This window comes from Melopsittacus undulatus, chromosome 10 (genome assembly GCF_012275295.1).
Source record: "Melopsittacus undulatus isolate bMelUnd1 chromosome 10, bMelUnd1.mat.Z, whole genome shotgun sequence".
Classification (NCBI taxonomy): Eukaryota; Metazoa; Chordata; class Aves; order Psittaciformes; family Psittaculidae; genus Melopsittacus; species Melopsittacus undulatus.
The window spans coordinates 28,244,693-28,260,342 of record NC_047536.1 but is presented as its reverse complement, the minus strand read 5'-3'; the positions used below and the strand labels follow the sequence as shown (position 1 = coordinate 28,260,342).

General features: G+C 40.2%; 2 protein-coding genes across 2 annotated transcripts; one reads left to right on the top strand and one right to left on the bottom strand.

Annotated features, from left to right (window-relative positions):
• Nucleotides 1-212: 212 nt before the first annotated feature.
• Nucleotides 213-11,035, bottom strand: DPM1 (dolichyl-phosphate mannosyltransferase subunit 1, catalytic). Its single transcript, XM_005146706.4, has 9 exons — nucleotides 10,856-11,035; nucleotides 10,412-10,511; nucleotides 8,268-8,301; nucleotides 6,704-6,780; nucleotides 6,567-6,592; nucleotides 5,540-5,635; nucleotides 4,061-4,129; nucleotides 3,657-3,771; nucleotides 213-602 (listed from the first exon to the last, which is right to left on the bottom strand). Exons 1-9 carry the CDS (start codon nucleotides 10,960-10,962, stop codon nucleotides 498-500), a joined length of 729 nt encoding a protein of 242 aa, XP_005146763.2. The 5' UTR covers nucleotides 10,963-11,035; the 3' UTR covers nucleotides 213-497.
• Nucleotides 10,991-13,691, top strand: MOCS3 (molybdenum cofactor synthesis 3). The gene has a single exon (XM_031046971.2). It carries the CDS (start codon nucleotides 11,107-11,109, stop codon nucleotides 12,508-12,510), a length of 1,404 nt encoding a protein of 467 aa, XP_030902831.2. The 5' UTR covers nucleotides 10,991-11,106; the 3' UTR covers nucleotides 12,511-13,691.
• Nucleotides 13,692-15,650: the final 1,959 nt, after the last annotated feature.

The window sequence follows — 15,650 nt, the reverse complement described above, 5'->3', positions numbered from 1 at the left end:
TATGTAAGTTTTATCAGTGCTGTAGAAACTGTTCTATGTCTGCTTTAAGATACATGTCTTTCTGTAGGAAAGGGAACTAATTGGTATATATTTAAAATACTATCTGCAAACCACAGAACAAAGAGAAGATAAATTCTGTATTTTCTTTATGTCCTTGCTTGTCTTCATTTCAAAATCATCTTTAGCTTCTGCTGAATAATGATTCATTTCTGAATGCAAAAGATCATTAGTTCTTTATTAAGACTTCATTATTGTTACAAAAATAGAATAGAGCATTAGTCTTTATTAGGTTTTAGTTTAACATACAGTTCATTTATTTTGAAAGGAGCATTCTGGGATACAATATATGTAGTTCATTACTGGTGGTTTGTTTAACTGTTAGTTTATAGCAGGTCTTCTGGTCACCACACAAATTATTAAGCTTCTGCTATTATGTACTAAAAAACACACAGATGTCAGAAAAGGGCTTCCTAAAGAAGTTAATTTAGGATAAACTATCACGTCGTAGCAAACAAGGTCAAGAGCCCCTTTAAGAAAGAGACTATTTCATTGCCTCCCAGTTTAGATTCTCCATAGACACGGTCCACAAATGAAATAGGAACCTGTTGAAACAAGCAAAACTATTTTTAAGGTTCAAAACCTTAAGAATCATAAATTCTGTAAACATAAGAATGGCTTTTGAACTACAGCAGGTTTAGACATGGGAAGAAGGCAAACATCAGATCAGCTTCCTTTGTGCCAGTTCTTACCAGTGGTTTTAATGATGCCCCATAGCTGGGGAGCATGAAATTATTTGCTTTATCACCTTTAAAGATGATCCAAAGACATTACTCAGTGGCTGGATGATACACCAGTCAGAAGAAACTTAATAGCTTAAGTGTACTGAAAGCCTGGGGGCTTAAAATGAACCTTCACCACTTTCCTTCACTGAAATTCAATACCTTTGAGTCAATGCCTCAGGGAGGCAAAAACTTCCCGCCACCATGAAACAGTATTCTGCACCTCACCACTGCCTGGAAGATGACATCTGGGTATGGCAGCTGGTGTATATTTTACAAGCAATGCCGGTCTTTATTGCTCTTTGACCATTTTATAGAGTATTTACAGGATTAGAGGGCATTTAAAACACTAATTTGGGTTTCCTTACTGAAGTGATTATACTGACCAGATTAACTCCCTACTCATAAAACACTGGGTAAATGCTGCTTTTCAGTAATTATACCACATACAGATGACATAAACAGGACATTCTGCCAACACTGTACTGAATATTCAAGAATTTCCATACATGTTTATATGCAGAATTAAAATACTTCAGGGGCTGGAATAAAAAAACTGCATTTGCAAAAGTCATCAGGAAACTGGCTTAGTGTTCTGCTGGCAGCTTCAACCACAAATCATCTGGCACGCAGGACACAAAACCCACCACACCCTCACATGTGTGCCAAGGCTGAGGACTTCTCACAACTCTAGCTCAGTCAATGGTAGAACATAACTCAGGGCAAGAAAATGGTAAAAAGATACCTAAAAAGGCATTCAGAGACTCAGCAGTGGCTCTGGCTTGCTTAGTAGAGTCCCTTTGATGATCCCAAGCAAGTACAGACAGCTGATCTATGGGGCACTACTGAATATGTAGTCATTGCAGTGACATTTCCTGACTTATGATGGAAGAATGGTTAACATCTCATCTAATAAAAGGTGTCAGTCTTGCCCTTCAGTATAGGAGTTAACCACCGTGTTGCTTCTGGACCTTGCCTTTCTTGCATAAGAAGTTCTACCATTACTCTAAAGGAAGCATCTTCCAGATGGTGTATTCCATGCACTGTGGTACATTTCACATATAGTAAAGTACAGCAAAATGGAACAGATGCAAACAAGACTATTTAGGTATGGCTCATGCCAGTTCATCTCATTATCCCCTTGTTCCTGTTAGACTGGCAGGTCTCAATCTTCATTTTCAACTTTGCTTAAGAAACATTTTTCTGGCACAATTGTATCTACATTTTACAGCTGCATAAACCCCCTATTCTGTGTGTACAGTTCCAGCACCTGCAAACCAGGAATGAGACGTGCAAGAGTCACCTCTGCTGGAATTTCAGTGTTACGGTTTGGATAATTACAAACTACGTAAAGATCGTAAGTAATGATCAGGAGATACTGTATCAATGCACTTGAAAGGTAATGGAAAATTTCCTGCTCCAGGAACCTACAATACAGAGATCATACACAGAACAGTAAAGATACAATAGTCGTGCTAGGTATGTGTCAGCAACTTGAATACTGTCGTGTTTGTTACAGATATCACAAAGACAATCCTAAAGAAAAGGGCAAAGCAGAACAATGAAGCAACTTTTCAGATGTTAGGGAGAACTCTTCCCCGATGTGAGAATCCAAAGGAAGAGGGAAGGAGATGCTTGAGAACATACAGATGAATTATGAAGGATGGTGTAACTGACCCATGACAAAATAGAGCACATGCCCCAGCATTGATGGGGAGACATTAAGCCTAGTCAAGACTGTTAGGCCTTGAACCAGATGACAAACATCTTATATTTGATGCTATGCAACCAGTAGAGGCATGTAAATACATCAATAGTGGGATCAAATAATAGGCAGAGAAAAGGTCTTTGCAGAAGCAGCCTTAAGAGGTATAAGAAGCCCAAGACTGATGTTTTTCAAGCCAGAGAAGCGTATTTTACTATTTTAAAAATGTATAGTAAATGAACCCCATCTCGCCCTAATTTTCAGTTTCTGGGTGTATAGGTGAGGATTTAGTTCAGTAATACTAGAAAGCAGTACATGACTCCAGCTGCATGGGAAGACCAAACAAACTACTGTCAAACCTCAGCTAGGAACAGGACAGTGAGGTTGCTCCATTAAGTGAGAAAGGTGGAAGAAAAGAGCTTGCTTTATTGTGTGGAAATTCTTTACCCAATGGTGATAGAGAAGTGCAATACGTTCAGCTTTAGAAAGAGAAGTAGCACCAACAGAATTCTCTGACAAGGCAGTCATGAAAACAACGATGAACTAGTTCTGAGATCCACAAAGAATTCCAGAGAAAAGAAATCATCTTTAAAGACACCAGCAAGAGCAATTCAATGAAATATAAAAAGGTGCAATCAGACTGCTGGAAATACAGCAGCTAACAGTTATTTGGAGTTCTCTTCTAATGGTAGACAGCCCATTCAAAGGGTTTAGAAGTCGCAAGTTGGAAAATAACAAGGCAATAAATGATGGAGAACAGAATAAATCTGAAATAGAATCAGGTTGGTGGAGAAAACAAAAGTGATTTGAAAAGACCTAACTAGAGATGTCTGTACAATATGAAGGAGGAAAGAAAAGGCTCAGGGCAGCTTCACTGTATATTTTAGCCTTCCCTCATTTGAAAAAACTTGTAAAATTGTATGCGGCTAAAGAAATAGCAACAGGAGAAGAGAAGGATCTGAGCAGCATATCAGCCAGGGGAATAAGCAGCTGGATTTCAGATCTATTCACCTGGAAAAGTTGGAAAAATGGAGTTGTACATATGTAATCTTTTTGGATCCATTTAATAATCTTGCTGCTTCTTGGAAGCTCACAAGATTTCCTGCGCTCCCAGTAATATGTATCTACATTGAAATGAAAGCACAATATGTTTATCACAACTTTTACTATACCTCTCCAATAGTATATCCCAACTGTCTAGCCCGAACAATCATCTCCATCTGGAAGACGTATCCTTTAGAAACACATTTTTCCATTAGCTTCTCTAAGACTTCTTTTCTGTATAACCTGTAAATGATTACAAAAAGAGAAACCTGAAGCACAATATCTGAACTTTAGAAATCAAGACAGTGCATAGGAATCTTAACTAGAATCACTCACTCAGATGATTGCTATTCAAAAAACCATCTCCAACAAAGTCATAGGAGCAACAGTTCTTGCAATCTAGTCTACTTCTTACACCTTTCCAAACAGATTTCAGAGCCCTTAGTAAGGAAGGTCTGTTCTTCCTCTAGGTCCTTGTTCAGCAGCTTCTTAATTTCAAATAAACTTGATGAATTGGAAACCAGACCCTTACCTGAAGCTCCCTGTTAGGTCTGATGCACCTGGTCGCAGCAAAACCTGAGTCAGAAAATTGGCACCACGACTGTGAAAGAAAAGATGAATGTCAGAATTGCTCAGTGCACACCTCCAGAAGATCAAGCAGAATTTCTAGAAAAGAAGGAAAAATCATCCTACCAGCAAAGAAAAAAGGAAAAAAAAGGAAAACGAAACAATTATATTTTTAATATATTTTCACTTCTAGATTTGATGAATAAGGCACAGAATCTTGAAATGAAAAACCAACATTTGCTTTTCAAACACAGATTATCAATAGATTATTGAACTATGAAGGAGAAAATGGTTTCTAGAAATCAGGTTTACAATCTTGTTCTTTCTGGTAGAACTGTTAGGACAACTACACACTGAGACAACACACCTGACAACAGCCAAAACATTTTTCTTCAAACACTCACTGTAGGCGGAGAATAAAAATGTTTCCTGGACAAATGTGAGACTTGGATTTAAAAAAATCAAGGTTCAGTTTTGGTAATGCTGCTCTTATAGCATGATAAGGATAATCTCCACTGATGAAGAACGTCACAACACTGAGAGGCCAGTTAACTATTATCTTGCTGAGGACTCCATTACACACTGATAAGATGTGCAAATCCTTCACCTTGTCCAGCATGAAGTAAAAGGATTCCTCTGTAATGTCTATTCAGCTCTTTTGCTGGGTGTAGATTTTATCTACATTCACAAGAAGATCAGCACTTATTCCAGCATTAAAAGTAAAAGAAGATCCAAACACAGTCCCTGTGATATCACCTTCAGATCAGACTGCTAACACAACTTCTGCTCCTAATTCTTTACAGTAACAAACAAATTATCATTAACTTATTCCTATTCTCTTAAATTAGGTGTGAAAGATTTGTCAACTACCTCCTCAGAATCTGTGAGGCCCTGTAAACCTGAGACATCAGCCTCCATACCTTGTACAATCATGACAGAACTTTCCTCTTTGTGCTGCTGAAACCTCTCCCCAGTGTTCACTGTAACTGGTTTCCCCGCAAGGTCTAAGCAATCACTTGTTAGCATTGATCAGGCCAGATAATTCTTAACTGATGACAAATCAGAGCTTCCACAGAGGGGTTTAGCAAGTGATTTACTGCTAGGGAAAAAGCCTTTACAGCTGGTAGAGCTAACTAAATGTGTCTTTAAACTTACAACAGTCTCAGCTCATTCTTTGGATGATGAAGCTGTTCCAGCCTGATGCCAGGCAGGTTTGTTCACTGTTCCAACCCATTTCTCAAGCTTAGTTATGTTACATTCCTTCTTGGTGGGTTTTAACTAAAGAATTTGCAAACCATTCATGTTTCTATTACTCAACATAATTTTGCAGTACCCAGTACTATTGAGTGAAGATTCACTTCAGCTCACACAGATTGAGCTGAATCCTTGGAATTACTGTTTCTAAATAACATATTTATGTGTAAATATGTAGAAAAATACCAACCTGATTAATTTTCTTTTCAAATCCCAGCCATATACTCCTCCATTTCCTTTATATCTTGTTCCAGACACAATATCAAAATTGCCTTCTTTCTGCTTTCTATAAGCAATTGGTTTTATCAGAGAAACAGGAGGATTATTTGTATGAAGACTGGACAAAATAAAAACAATCACTCTTTTTAGTACAAAATCTGTATTTTACAAACCTCTGAACAAATAAGTAGAGAAGAAAGCAATCCTTATGGTGGTTATAGCATGATGCATTTAAAAACCTGGTGATTATTCTCTTATAAAGACCTATTTCAGGGAATCTCATGATTATCTTCCACCAACTATGCCATAGAATTTCACAGACTGCTTCATGAATAATTTATAAAGACCAACATAGGCATTTTTAAAGCTTCTCTCTAGTATAAAAGATAATGATTTTAAATACAGATTTAAACGTTTAAATTACACGAACCAATAGTAAGGAAAAAAAAGTCTGGAACTATCCTTAGTCCAGACTGCTGCAGAACCTCATCTAAAATTTAAGGCCTCCAGTCCTATTAGGCAAGAAGGTCGATAATTACACATACTGCTGCCATTAGACTCCAATGTAATGCCTCTTGCCCATTTCTCACCAACTGAAATGGTACAGGGAGGTGGAGGTAGGCAAAAGGACAAGAAGTATTTTACCAATAACTGAGGACACGGTCCTCTACTCAATATCTTTACATAATAAAGTCAATAGATTCAGAAGATTACATTTTTATATATGCTTTTTAAAGCTGCACAACCATTACAAGGCAGAGAACTACTACTTAGCCACATAGGCTGTTACTCTAAACCTGGGGATTTTTGCTCCAGTTAGGAACTAATTATTTTCCTGGACTATTCTGGGACAAATCTAATGAGGGCCTATCACTTTTATTCAAATTCTTCCCTTGCCAATTTTCTTACCACAGCTACACAAGAATATAAAGCTTTCAAATACCACTACAAACCAATAAATGTTCAGAAGTCATTCTCATACTAGGATCTGCACCTACCTGATAAACTCTGGAATAAACTTTGGCTGAAATGGAAGGAAAACGAATCAGAAAAGATAAAGCAGTGGGGGTTAAAAAAAATCAATGAAAACTTGATTTTAGCAGATTAAAAAATGGTAGATAAAATACAGACTTACGTGGTGAGAGAGGTCAGCATCCATAATAACAATGAAATTCCCAGTGGCGTGCTTCATTCCATGAATATACGCAGTGCCTGATGAAACAGTAAAGAATTTCCCTCACTATTTTAACATGTGCAATCTTGCAGCTGCAGTCTTCAATGATTTTCTAGAATCTCTACTAGAAAAGGATCAATTATAACCTCATAAAATGTATTTTAAAATGATGTATTGGTGATCAAACACTAAAATTCCTTTTCCCTCCAGTTTCAGCATGAGATTTTATAAATATAAATAGATTATAAACAGATTTTATAAATAGAAAATGGGCAAATCCTGCTGCACTAGGGCTGCACAGAGAAGCATGACTTGGTAAGTGGGTCACTATTTGAAATATCATTTTCAGAAGAGCCACAGGCACTTATGAGCCACAGAAGACTAGAAATAGGACACAGACAAGAACATAATCACTAACAGTTAAAACCCCCCTGACTTCTAGACTCAGTAGTTGTATATAGATTTTAGTTAGTTCTTGAAACCATGAATAATATGCTAGTACCTAATCTGAAGACAGCCCTTTTCTCTGTCTTTAGACTCTGTTGTGTTTTATTCATCCTGGATGAACTGGTGTAGCTATCTGGACAGGAGCTGTAACAAGTTCTGCTATTACAGTTTTTCTCAAGAATGCAAATTTTGATCCCAGCTGTATCATCCAGAGACAGCACTGTATCCGTGGACAGTAGAGCAGCACAACAGAGATGAAAAACTGGCAGTTTATTCTCACTTATCCAAGTTACTCTTGAGTTTTTCTGTTAACTTCATGAGGAATAGATAAAACCAAACACAAAATGGTCAACTGATGTCCTTAGCAGGCACTGCTACAGAAAACTGAACTCCTGGTTAGTGAACAAGCTGCCTTCCCTGTCTTTCCCTTGTTTGCAGAGTTACACCATAGAAGTGTCACAGATTTGTGTATTGTGCACAAGTGGTAGCTATGGTACACAAAAAAGTCAAATTCAGTCAGTTTTAATCCATAATACTGGTCAAATTAGGACATGGGATGAGAAAGTAGAAAACATACACATGACAGCATGTAAGCTTTTTGGAATTTCTTAGATAAATGAGAGGGAAAAAATATAGCAAGAAATTTAACCAGAAAATTCAGTATCAAAATTAGAATTTGATTTTTATTCAGTGGACTGGGGAAATCAGGTGCAGTACCCAGAACACTGAACACCTCTGATGTTTTACCAGTGGGGGATTGCAAGATATTTAGCAAGAAATGCAGATAGTGATTGACAATACATCAAACAACAAACTGCATTTTATCACTGGCACCATTCTTTTAAGGCAGAAGGGATAAAGATCTTAACAGACAGAAACAGCCCCATTTTATTTCAGAATAATTTTCATACTACAAGTTTTAATGCAATTTCATAGCATCCTTGAGTGGTCTGAGTTGGCAGGGACCTTAAAGCTCACCTAGTTCCTGTAATTTTTTCCCATTAAACTTCATATACTAGAATCAAAGAATACAGCAGATTTATTTTTTTAGTACTAACCGGAGTTAAGCAGGACTTACCAAGGCCCAACTTTCTTGCTCTGGGTCTCAGAAGCTGCAGAATATATTAAGATACAGATATTACTCGGAGAACAGTTTTTAATTCATTTTAGTGACACCTTAAATTTGCTATTTTCAAGGTACAAAAATACCTTAAAATGAACTTTTGATTTTTAGAAATCTAGTTAATATAAATTCATCTGACAAAATACATGAGAAACAAACCATTATATTGAACAAGTATTGAATCAGGTCATATTTAAAAGCAAACCCCTCTTAAGCTTTATTTAGTAGTTCTGCAGTAAAAACCAAAATCAACAAAATAACCCAAAATTAAAAATGCTATCTCAGTAACTGAAAGATTTCCCCAAATTCCACTCTCTGAAATGCAGTTATAAATCTGAACAACAGTCTCCCCAGCACCGTTACTTTGCAGGGATGACAGACACTAACAGCAAATATTTTAGCAAGTTTCCCAAAGTAATCACTTTCAGTACTGAATATGAATGTCAAGATTTTCATGTGCATATGGACATAACCCAGGAGTAATGACCATATAACATTATCAATCATCCAGAACATGGGTGACCAAGCTTTAAACCCGGGCCTTTAAACCTCAGCTCCTGTGGAGCTCTGTGAAGTGCAGGGGGAAAAGGGGTCAGCACCACTAACAAAGGAGGAATCTCATTTCTAGATCATCATGACAGTAATTTTACTTCCTAAAGTGCCATTGATACAAGTCAGCATTTGGGGAGGAGAGAGCAGATGTTTAAGCAGTTATCTAAACATACTTCTGAAACACATTTTAAATCTTGGCCAGTTTTGGTGCCTTATCTGAGTGGTCATAAGCAATGCAATTTGGAGAGGACATAGATATGAAGGGGTTAATCCTCAGTGCTTCTGCTGATTTATTATTTTGGTTTCTGGGTTGGTTGTTTGCTTTTTAATAAATAGTTAGGTTTGAACATTAACTAAAAAAAAAAAATCTCTTTAGTTCCTCATCTACCTCCTTGAAGCTGTTGGCCTTGCATTAAGTCAACAACACACTACATTCAGTAAGCTTAATGTAGTAAGGAAGAAGCCCCATCAGGTTGTTTAGATGATGACAACTGAGCATGAATCAGAACAGTGACTTTGCTCAGGAAACAAAATTCAGGTTAATACATATATATATATATGTATATATATATATATATCAGGAAACAATGAAAATTAATCTAATGAAAACTCTCAGCAGATTTACCCTTCTGCAGTGGTGCCAGTGTGAGCTAATGGTGGTGCCTTCACATACACTCAACTGTGCTCAGCTCAACACTGCATCAGGGGATGGTCCACAGGTTAAACTTCAAAACTAAACTCTTAAGCAGTGAGGAAACTTCTCTATTACTGGTATAAAAATAAAGAAAACAAAAGGGTAAAAAAAGACAAACTCCAAAACTTCCTATACACGTTGTTCTTAAAGCAATCTTTAAATCGTGCTTAGTTCACAGATACTTTTTAAACCCATGCATTTACACAGTAATAGATTAGGAAAGTGCCCCTGCTTACAGCACAACCAGCACACAGAACGCTGGGTTCACTGTTCTGTGATAAAGCCTTTATTGCCAAAAAAAGGTGGCTTTAAGTTATAAACACCAAAGAAATAACAGTATCTTGTTGTCATTGATGGTTATATAGTAATATATTAAATAGGGGGAAAAAGTCCTGTTATTGAGGAATGCAATCAGATTCAAAAACCACAAATCCAGACTAGCTTTTATCTTTCCATGTTCCTTATTCCTGCAGTCACTTAAAATGAAATTCAACCTCATCCTGACCTCATTTTTCCCTCAGCTGCCTGCAAAGTAACAGCTAACAACCACTGCTCGTTATTCACAGCAAGCAGCAATGCCCAAAGTACTGAAAACCTTTTGCAAACAGTTCATGATTCTGCATATTAGCCCATGATGCTGCTAAGCTGCTGCACAACTGTAGCTTTACATTAGCCTGGAGTGCTGTGTAAAAACTAAATAACTTGTTTAAGGATGTAAAGGAAGTGCAGAATCCAGGGATGTGCTCTCCAAGAGTTCTCTATGGGCTCTGGTTCTCTAAGGGTTCCTGCTCCCTACAGACTTCAAGTACTTTCCAATATGATAAAAACGAAAGATACAGTAAACAGGACTCACTATTTTATCTGATCCATATATTTTTTCCAATTGCTCAGCAATTTCCTGTGTCCCATCAGGGCTTCCATCATCTATGATGATAATTTCAAAATCCGTTCCGCTGAAATGAGAATTATATTTAAATGAACAGATGGTAAACCCAGTTTCACTGCCCGTGTCATTGCGAGTGGCACGGGACTGAATCGAATACAAGGTGATTTTCTGCCAGCTGGATACTGTGGTTACAGCCACAGGCCCGTGCTTACAGGATAAACCGTGACCCAAGGTTCCAGCTCCTAAGCCGCAACAGCGCCACATCCCTCTGCAGCCTCACCGCAGCCACCGGTGCGAGCCCCGGGACCGCGAGAGGTGCGAAGCTAACGCTGCCGCCGGGCTTCCCCCCGGCAGCAGGCCCGGCCCTCCCGCAGCCCGGCCCCGCTCTGTCACCCCTGCCGCGGGCGGTACCTATCGCGGAAGGTGCGCGCCAGCAGCCACACGACGAGGGGCAGGTTCTCCCGCTCGTTGTACGTGGGCAGCAGCACCGAGAACTTGTCGTTGCCGCCGCCCGCCATACCGGCGGCACAACACGCACCCGGAACCGGCGACGACAACACGCAGCCAACCGACGCGCCCTGCGCGGACGGAAGTGCGGTGCTCTAGAGGTGACCGGGAGGAAGCGGAAGCGGCGTGCGCGGTTTGTCGCTGTGCCCTCAGCTATGGCCGGCATGGCGGAGGCGGCGCGGCTGAGCGCGGAGATCAGGCAGCGGGAGCGGGAGCTGCGCGGCCTGCGGGACCGGCTGGCCTCCGTCCTGGCGGGGGACGCCGCGGCGGACGCCGCGCACAATGAGGAGGATGCCGCCGCCTTTCCCGGCGAGCTCCCGCCGCTGCCCGCCCAGGCCTCTCTGAGCCCCGCCGATATCCTGCGGTACAGCCGGCAGCTGGTGCTGCCTGAGCTCGGCGTGCGGGGACAGCTGCTTCTGGCCCGCTCCTCCGTGCTCGTTGTGGGCTGCGGCGGCCTGGGCTGCCCCCTGGCCCAGTACCTGGCCGCGGCTGGTGTCGGCCGCCTGGGTCTGGTGGATCACGACGTGGTGGAGACGAGCAACCTGCACCGGCAGGTGCTGCACGGGGAGGCCCGTCGGGGGCTGCCCAAAGCCATATCTGCCGCGGCAGCTCTTCGGCTGCTGAATTCCACAGTGCAGTACGTGCCGTACTGCGGCGCCCTGAGCACTCGCACCGCCCTGGAGCTGGTCCGGCAGTACGATGTCGTTGCCGACTGCTCCGATAACGTCCCCACCAGGTACTTGGTGAACGACGCCTGTGTTCTGGCTGGGAAGCCCCTGGTGTCCGGCAGTGCCCTCCGGCTGGAGGGGCAGCTGGTCGTGTACAACTACCAGGGAGGGCCCTGCTACAGGTGCCTCTTCCCCAAGCCCCCTCCACCAGAGACAGTGACCAACTGTGCAGATGGGGGAGTGCTGGGTGTTGTGCCAGGCATCATGGGGTGCATACAGGCCTTGGAAGTGCTGAAGATCGCCTCGGGAATGGGTTCGTCTTTCAATCAGTTCATGCTGATGTTTGATGCCCGGGAAGGGAGATTTCGCAACATCAAGTTAAGACCAAAGAAACCAGACTGTGTTGTTTGTGGTGATAATCCATCTGTCACTTGCCTTCAGGATTATGAGGCATTTTGTGGTTCTTCAGCAACAGACAAGTGTAGGACTTTACATCTGCTGTCTAGTAAAGACAGGATATCTGTAGAGCAATACAAGAAACTGTTGGATGAGCAAGTTCCTCATGTATTGCTAGATGTTCGTCCACAGGTAGAAGTGGATATCTGTCGCCTGGCACACGCTGTTCACATTCCTTTGAGTAAATTAGAAGAAAAAGATGAACATTATCTGGAACACTTAGAAAAAAGAATTTGTGAAGAAAAGCAGAGAACTAATGGCCAGACATCATTTCCTGTATATGTTATCTGCAAATTAGGAAATGATTCCCAGAAGGCTGTAAGAATTCTGCAGGAGTTGACTGTCAAAGAATTTGCTTCTGTGTTAGCCAAGGATATTAAAGGGGGGCTCATGGCTTGGGCCACTAAAATTGACCCAGCGTTTCCTCAGTATTAGAAATTTAAATGGTGAAAAACAGTACAAATATTCATAGTAAATTCCATAGGTTTTTATCTTCTCTGTGTCATAACTGTATTGTGTGGATAACGTAAGGGATAGAAATATTGTGTTGCTTTTAAAATGGTATTTTAAAAATTTGTATTTTTGTAGATGTCTGATTATTTTTGTAAAAATGCAAAACTATCCATGGAAATGGAAAGAAACTTTCTTCTTTGCTATTATTTAACAGTGAAAACGTGGAATAACTGCTTAATTGTGTGTGTGATAATTGAAAACAAGTCCTGATTAGTAGTTACAACCCAGAGAGTGACAAAGAACAGGAGTCAAGTGCTGAAAGTTTTTGCTCCTTCTCCTTAATTGCCAAACAAATCACAACAGTGCATGTAGCAAGTAAACCAAATAACTAATTAATGTTGAGGTGGTCAGTAGCACTATTGAGCTCATCCTGGGGAACTGCCAAAACAATGCTGAGCAGAGTGGTTTGGTCACTGTCTTTTTTCTGTAGAAGTGTTGTGTATTAATGAAAGAGAAGAGCTTGCTGCAACTAACATCACATACAGCAAGGCTGTTCTGTGAAGAACTTCCAAAGCCACTTGCCCTTACCTGCTGGCTGGCAAAAAAGAATGTGTTCTCTGACTTGTGTAGAGAAACTGTGGTTAAATGTTAGTAAGACATCAAGTTTTGAGCTCAGAAAGTTTGTAAAACATACAGAAAATGCTTTTGTGAGAGCTTGGAAGATTTCATAGTATGAATTGAAGAGGTGAGAGAAAGAACCAGGTACGTGGCCTCCCTTCTGCAAGTACAAAGACATATTTCTTAACTGTTCTCCCTGTTGGTTGTGGTAGGTGCATATCGCCAGTGGCACTGCACTATTTTGTTAACTGGCATAAAGAACTACACATACCTAAAATGTTCTTGTAGGTGAACTGAATGAGAAGAAGGAAAAATAAATAGCTTCTCAACAGAGAGCTGCTTGAGTCCTCATCACTTAAGCATAGTAATTATCTTCTTATATTAATTAAGGGATGGATTTCCTTTGCTTCCTGAGGAGGAGAAAACCACCTGTCATGACTGATCTTCACATTACACAAAGGCAAAAAAAGAAAAAAAGTATAGTTATCATTACAAATTAGTAGTCAAAAAGGCATATTGTAGTAAAATAAATCTGAGAACATCCACACTGCCTACTGTGTTATAACATGCCATGGGTTCTGGTAATAAGAATCTTGGTCTCTTCTGAAGGAAACAGTTATGTGCGTTTATGAATAGTCGTATTTCTTGCAGTTTAGGGGACAGTGAAAATACTGAAGGCTGTGACTTAAAGTTTGAGCATCAGTGGTACATAGTAAGAGAGTCATTGGTTGAGGACTTCAAAACAGTTGTGGAGGCCCACTTCAGTCAGAACTGACTTCTGGTGGGTTTCAGTTTGTGGGAATTAGAAACCAGGGCGACTTGTCTGAAATGTCTGATCTATGTTTTCATCGATCTATCATTTCTTTACTGTCTTGTCAAGAAGAAACGGAAACAGAGAAGGTAACAGTAGCAATAATTCTCTAATACCCCATCTCTCAGTGCTCAACAGTGGATAGTATATCGCATACCCACCTGACCTAACACAGTGATTCCTTTCTTATCTTTCAAAGCAAGGTGAACCTATGGAAAAAGGAGAGACCTTTTAATTGTAAATGGATGCTACCTCCAATGGATAGAAATCACGTGTAAAGGCTTTTCCTTTGTTACAACATTTTAGCAGCAGATGCTTGCGCATTCTGGGTAAGAAAATGGAGGTGACATTAAAGCCTGCAGTGGTTGGAGGACTTTCTGTAGCAAATTTATAATTGCATTTCTTGTATCACAATTTCAAGCATTAAACCAGTCTGAGTCTGTGCTGAATAGTAAACAATTAAAGATCTCAAGAACTCTGCAAAAGCAGTGATAAAGATGAATCAAAATTATGCAAAACCATAAGAATGATATCTGAACTCACAAAAAAAAGTAAATGCATCAAGTCAGGCTGGTCACAGACAAACTTTCAAGGGTCTTTTCTATTTCAATGACTTTCTGGAATGACCATTCTTGCCAGTCTGCAGGGACTAAGGTTCAAAGTTCTTACAGGAGTATAGCATCTTAAATGCATCTGCTCATTTTGCATAGTTTTGTGCAAAACTAATTGGGCCATACAACAGAGAGATGGTTAATCTGGAAAGAACTCGGGAGTATGCAAAATGTAGGTTCTTGGGGGGCTGGGGGGGAAAAACGTGTTCTCTTCCTTGGTCTAGGATAGCAATTAAATTCACAGCAAATACAAAAGCATCTGCCATGCATCTGAGACAAAAATGGGGTCTGTGGTGCTTGTACGAATTTAGTTCCCTACATACTTGGGCTGTTACTAATTTCTTCTTCCCTTGGCTTGCTGAAGTGATCCACAAGTCTTCCTGTAAATAGAGTCCTCATGCAGTGATGGACTCTGGAGATACGCTGAAAAATCAAGGACCAGAGGATCATAACTAAGCCAAAACTGTTCTTATTGGAAACATCTTTTGTTTTGACTTGCTTTAGTTTTTGAACCCTATAAAACATGTGGTGGTTTCTCTGATCACCAGGAAGTGTAATAGCAGAACTCTGTTTAGAAATTCCAAGAGAGGCAAAAAAAACTTCTTTTGTATTGGTGCCAAAGTACTGGCTAAATATTTGGTAGGTATTGGCACTGTGCATGAAGAGGAGCTGCTTTGTTCAGGGAGCTTACAGAGTCATTGGTCTAAGATGTATTATGAGAGAGGATAAGGTCAGTCAGCAGAGTGTATTTTTCTCTTTGTCCTTCACTCTTGATGTCTTTTGGTTGCTTTTTGCTTGTTTAGTTACAATCTCTTTTAATTGGCTTAGTAGAATTTGGCAAAGGAATTAAACAGGGAAAAGCTTCCTGTTAGAGGTTTGGGGGTAATAGAAGGTGGCCGCAGTATTTGTTCTGAATTGCTGCATTTTAGTGTCAGACATGTAAGTATGTAGAATAGCTTCATGGTTCAGGCACAGTTAAACAGCTAAGCTTGTTTTGTCTTGGGATAGGGTTGTTATTTTAAGGCAAGACAAACTGGTCTGGCTTTCATGCAGGTCTAAAAGGCATCTACATGTAAAGTACT

Bases quoted from the DNA above. Each gene is read 5' to 3' on its own strand.
- DPM1 (XM_005146706.4), bottom strand. From the start codon at position 10,962: ATGGCGGGCGGCGGCAACGACAAGTTCTCGGTGCTGCTGCCCACGTAC. The intron at 6,593-6,703 runs GTAAGTCTGTAT...CTTCCATTTCAG, and splicing joins ATGCTGACCTCTCTCACCAC to CCAAAGTTTATTCCAGAGTT. The intron at 5,636-6,566 runs GTAGGTGCAGAT...AATTGCTTATAG, and splicing joins TTTATTCCAGAGTTTATCAG to AAAGCAGAAAGAAGGCAATT.
- MOCS3 (XM_031046971.2), top strand. From the start codon at position 11,107: ATGGCCGGCATGGCGGAGGCGGCGCGGCTGAGCGCGGAGATCAGGCAG.